Consider the following 6,000-nt stretch of genomic DNA (forward strand, 5'->3'; position numbering starts at 1 on the left):
CCATGCACGTAATTTTTCCCGCACGCCTGGGAGCCGCTAGCCGTGATGGACGGTAACGCACTTAAATAACGTAATTACATAATATGTATAAAACATTGCTTAACGTAGATTATGAAAACGTAATATTTTTTTATACATACGTATTATTAGTACGTTAATAGTACATTATTGTCGAGGCTCGGAAGTAGCTACTTGCTGGCTGAGGATTTGTTTTAAACGGACGACCTTGGGAGTCCGTTTAATTGAATCCGAAGCCAGCAAGTAGCCTTCTAGCCGAGTCATATATAGTGCTTTTCTCAAAAATGGCGCAATAAATGCAAATATAATAGAAATATTTTACAGAAGCAACGTTCTTATGTATATATTTTCACATAAAAAAATAAAAAGATTTGCTTTGCCGCCGTTTTATTTTTTTAATTAAAAATGGAAGTGTATTTTTCTGCCGAAAATACGCCAACCTATTTGAGACACCTAAATAGTCGCGGTACCAACATTATAATAATAAGTACTGATCATCTGTTTGGATGTTTAATGGACCTATGCCTTCATTTGATATGGCCACTTCAACTTTTAAAAAGTTTAAAACTCGACAAATAATGGAATTTGTATACAACATTGCAGTCCCGAAATCGAGACTGCAATGTTTTTAACTTTTAAATTTTTTGACTGACCATAAACTACGCACTTCGCGACCTACTTTTTAACCGGCAACGTCGACTTTGCCGTCCATTTTTGAGAAAAGGTATGTTAGTTAGTTAGTTTTGCTGGGCATTTTCCGCAAATCGACATCCAATGTGCCTATTTTGCGTGAAACGAGGTAGAGAGAGAGAGAGGTTAAAGGTATACCTATTTCTCATTTTGCGGTCTCATGTTATTGTAGATACCCAATAAATTCTTAAAATGGCACACATAGATTAGTTAAAAACCATTGTATAGGTTAATATAGTTAAGCGCAGACAGCTTGTCTTGAACGGGAAGTGCTCGAGTCGATATACGATCGCCGCTTGCGGAAGCTAATAACGCGTCGAGCGAACCGCGGCTTGCTCGGGTTTAGTTTGTATAGAACAACTGTCTCGCTTGTTGCATGCGAGATTTTGTTTGGATATTTTAACTAAACAAGCAAGGTTCCTCATTTATATTAGTTACAATTTTTTATGACATCTTTTCTAATTTCTAAAAAAAATATATGATCAAATATGATACAATGTATTGAACGGGATTGAATAACATGGAAAAGGTATGTTCTGTTATGCAAAACGAGAGCGCCTCGAGCTGGAGCGGTAGGCGCTGCTGGATTAAAGCGCGGGAAGGGCGACGTCGAAAAACAAGAAGCCCCTTCGGAATGCAAAGTGAGGGCTTATCTTATAATCATCGAGCGTGTCAACTTATTAAAAATCATATTTCACGAGGTCGCCTCCCCGACCGGGACGCGGCGCGCATAACATTGATGGCGCCCAACGTAGGGCCGTCCGCTACATTAATTTAAATCGTCGTTACTTGTTGACAACAAGCTCAAACTAAAGCCTGCTAAAGTCCGTCTTAATAAAGTTAATTTAAAAGATTTTTCAATTTCTCACCTCAACTCATTTTCAATTCCGCAAAAGGGGTTCATCCAAGATAACAGGCACGCTTTGGCCTAATTCTTGTCAAGTCCTAAATAAACAGCCGACGTCCGCCATTACAGGGTGGGTGAAGAGCGGTAATCTTGCAGATCTCCCACTAATGATAGTTTCGCTTAAATCCAACACTTTTAGGTATAACATTGTGCTTCCGTCCTAGGTATACGAATATAAATAGATTACAGTAAAGAATTTTAGCATAATTTGTAACGTGGGGGATTTTGAGTTACGAAGTCATCATAGTCTTATACATAGTAGTACCTACTACGTACTGTTCTGTAACATAACATAGCCTGTAAGTTAATACTAACAACTATGGACTGTAACTGTCTGAAAATTAATTATTTTTATTTTATTTTATTTTTATTTATTTATTTATTTATAGTCCATGCGACGAAGTATTGAAATCGAGTTAGTGAAGCCAAGAAGGAAACTACGCATTATTATCCCATTTTCCATTAAGTAGATACTAGTTGAGTAAACAAAAGCAGTGAAACATAAGTGATGATTCTATCTCTAATTATTTAGATGTTCGATGCACTCTGCATTAGGATCTTTGTTTTGTTTTCCTATTTAATTCAATGTTTTCGCTTCTAATTCGTGATTCCTTTCCTTTAGCAGGATTAGTTAAATGAAAAGGGATTATTTTTTCTTTTCCTATGCCCCTCGTGCCACGCAGTTCGTTCGCTGTTTTTTCTTTGCATTTTAAATCAAAATAACTTTATTTTCGTCCGAGTTTTCTACCGTCTTGGCATAATCAACGCGCCGGCTCTAAAGTGTTTAAGACAATTTTGCGGCAGAAAAAATATCATCACAAAGAGCGCTCGCTTTTCTTTGAAGTGTTAAGTCAACTCTCGAGAGGTGTTCAGCTCTCCGCAGTTGTTCACAACTGCAACCACGATCATAAAGTGCGCGCTCGACGTTCAAAGGTCTAAGACGCGTTGCATCTGGCATTTCAGACATAATATGCATAACGTTCTTTGCAATTATAAACCTTACACTATCAAGAGTTTGAAAGAACTAAACGCATTAAAATTATTATAATTAAATGATTAGCATCAATCTCCTAAAATTTTGTTGCTAGAATAATAAAAGAAGATACGGCGCTGAAACGAAACGAAATTCAATGTTTCGAACAAATCGCTGTACAATCAGCTCAGTATCTAGCATAAGTAGCGAAGTGGACTAGTTTTAAATGTTAGATCTGCACACGGTCTCATTTTCCTAACAAAAAGGTTGTGTTCATCTACCACTGTTGCATGTACACGTATCATTTTACCTATATTTGATTGGACGGACTGCGCGGTAAATCTCAAAGCGGTTGATGTTAATGGACGGATAAAAGGGCATCATCTCTGCCCATTAAATACCTTTTAAACGTTTGATCCTTTTTTAAATCTGTCGCTGCGATGATCCGACATGTGATTGGGGCGTGTCGTGTTAATTAAGGTCATACAATATAGAATATTTCCGTTATGGGACAAACGGATTTATTTTGTGCGCGTATATATTGCTTGATGACGTTTATCAATGTATTTACAAGTAGGTAATATTGTTTGACGAAACATAATGTATGTTCGACTGTACAAAGACTTGTCGGCGCGCCTAATAGAGGCTACTGGTGAACAGAGGGCTGGCCACTATTTCGCACAGCGTATTAGTATCGCCATACATCGATGAAATACGGCCAGTTTTCTGGGCACCTTGCCCGTTGACTGCGATCTGGGCCAATTTTTTTATCTTTAGGTTTTTTTGTACTTAAATAGTAAGTTTTATTATGTATGTTTATATGTCTGATTATTTAGCGTGATCTGTGTCCCAAATGATTCGATGAACTTTGACCGTTTATTCATTCATCTCAGCTGAGAGGATGAAATATTGTAGGTACTTAATAATTATGTAACCAGTCACTTTCTTTACAGATTTCCTAAGTTCAGACGAATACAAAGTAACTGAGAATGCTCTTAAGAAACGCTTATTTCAATAACTAGTTATATAACTACCTAACGCCAAACTCCTACCAAGTATGTCAATTACTGATGGTGCAAAATAAGTGGTAACGGAGGTTTCGCGGTGGCGTGGCATGCGCTTCGAATAATAAATCACAGAGGCGTCCCGACTTGTCCGCTCCGCCTAACCCGTTACACCCGCAACAGGGAAAAAATCAAAACGAGAGGATCACAAAATATAATTTCAAATAAAAGTTCACTTCCAGGCGGTCACAAGTTTCTTAATTAAAACTTACGTCGGACGTCGCGAGGGGAGGGAACTTTGACCCAGAAATAAATAAATAGAAACGGGGATACTCTCGGTGGTGTCACGAGTCGCTCATTTATTTGTCTAAAGGAGTTTTGCTCAGTTCGACGGACGTGTCTCATAATCTGCACCGGGAACGTCTGCGAGTAAATATCGACGCGGCCGCCACTTAGCTGCGCCACCATCGCCTACTGCAGACTTATCTCTTTACCGTTTATTTATTGTTACACGCTCCACATCCTTTTGCGGATTGAGGCTATTTACATAGCATCGGTACGTTTATTGGCTTTAAAATAATACAATGTTTTGTTTCAGCACTCCATGTTGTACTTCTTCCATCACTACGAACTGCCCGTGATACTACAACAGGCTCAGCTGCAGCAGTTGCTGCTTCGTACTCATCACGGTATGGGTGGCATGGTAGGGTTGGCCGGTATCGCCGCCCTAGCCAGTGGAGCTGCTTATCATGACGCTCCCGGCACCGGCACTCAAGCCACTCCTCCGACGACTCAATCGACCACGCAAACCGTTCAAGATACTACTCAATCCACTACGCAGACAACCCCTGAAGTTTCTACTGCACAAACTAACACTACCCATACTGGTGACGTCGTCTCCTCAAGAACTGTGGCCGCAGAAACAACCGCTACTGGTACCAATACTGGCACCGTTAACGAGAATGTGGAAAGCTCTTTAACAACTTTGATAGACTCAATCAGTTCTGATGGTGAAAATAATATTAAAATAGAAGAGATCTCGAGAAAGAACTCTCGGGATGAAGCTAAAGTTGTAACCAGCAGTAATGTGACTACTGCCGTCCCCAATAGTGCGAATGGTGAGGAGGCTTTCAGCAATGGTCAAGATAAAACGTCTATTTTAGACCGTCGACGAAAGGTCAGCGGTGGCGTGCCCGACACCGATCCTCCTTTACTGTCGACGACTCCCGACGATGCGGCTGCCGAAAGAAGGGCCCCCGACCCCTCCTCTGAGGCTGATGAATTAGACTAATGAATCTTACATGTAATTCTTATACCTGTCAACTTTGCATCGAGTATATTCAGTATCCATTGATCAATCTGCTTACGTGATTAGTTTGACATTAAACAATATTTTTAAATGTAGTAGGATTTATACTGCAGTGTTTTATCTTTTCCCCTAACTTGTCACTACGGAAGACTGGTGAACAACATCATATTTCCTGTAGAACGAAGAGCGTTGTTCTAAGAAACTTGTTAGTGATTTTGTTGTAGGTTTATCATAGTACGTATGATTTGAAAGGTGATTGTAGCTTATAAGTCTATGTATGCCACTAAGGCAATATGTAAATAATTTGTTGTCGATACATATTTATTAGGATCTTATTTTTATTAATTCCGTTTGTTAATTTGAATATGCTTAGTGGATGGCGCTAGAAGTTGGCATATTCTATTCACAGTGATTTAGTTACTGCAATAAAATAATTTGAGTCACATTGTGTATTTTCATTCATTTCTTCGCTACGGTCATTTGCACGTCTAGGTATATAACATTAGGCCCTTTTGCTACGATATTAGTATTGGGACCGTGCACGACGACAGCGCCACACAGCGGTTGCAACTCTAGGCCCGTATTTTGTCACAATATTAAGCGAGAAGTAAGTAAATCGTAATTTCAGTGAAAACTACTGAACGGATTTTTATGCGGTTTTTACCTATGAATAGAGTTATGTAACCTTCTTCTTTCTTCTTGGGGAATGTTAAGGCGTGTAATTTGCTAAGGTTTTGTGGAAATTAGTTGAAATATGACGATGTTTGCTAACGAAGTCAGAACGAGTGCGAGTCGGACTCAACAGAAATACATCATCTGTGAAAATTTCAACTATCTAGCTATCACGGTTCATGAGATACAGCTTGGTGACAGACAGACAGACGGACATGCTCGCACGACGTCATCTTCCAGAACGTTATTTGGGTTTAATACATAGGAGAAAGATCATCATCCAAGGAATTCATACTTAAAATAACTTAAGCTTTATTCTAATATGAGTAGGTATTATGGAAGTAGGTAGGTATATTATGTATTTAGATGTGAGGAAATGAATAGAATATCTCAAAACTTTTATTAGGTTGACGTTTTATAGTAAGTA

The 6,000-nt window shown here is 39.0% G+C and overlaps 1 protein-coding gene across 2 annotated transcripts in view; it reads left to right on the forward strand.

Moving 5' to 3' along the window:
• LOC134749519 (membralin) overlaps positions 1–5,344 on the forward strand; it is a 136,314-nt gene extending 130,970 nt beyond the window's left edge. For both annotated transcript variants that reach the window (XM_063684477.1, XM_063684476.1), the window contains one exon: positions 4,191–5,344. In XM_063684477.1, the coding sequence (XP_063540547.1) occupies positions 4,191–4,883 (693 nt within the window). In that variant the 3' untranslated portion in view covers positions 4,884–5,344. The remainder of the gene's footprint in view (positions 1–4,190) is intronic.
• The last annotated feature ends 656 nt before the right edge of the window (positions 5,345–6,000 follow it).

This window comes from Cydia strobilella, chromosome 18 (assembly GCF_947568885.1).
Source record: "Cydia strobilella chromosome 18, ilCydStro3.1, whole genome shotgun sequence".
Taxonomy (NCBI): domain Eukaryota; kingdom Metazoa; phylum Arthropoda; class Insecta; order Lepidoptera; family Tortricidae; genus Cydia; species Cydia strobilella.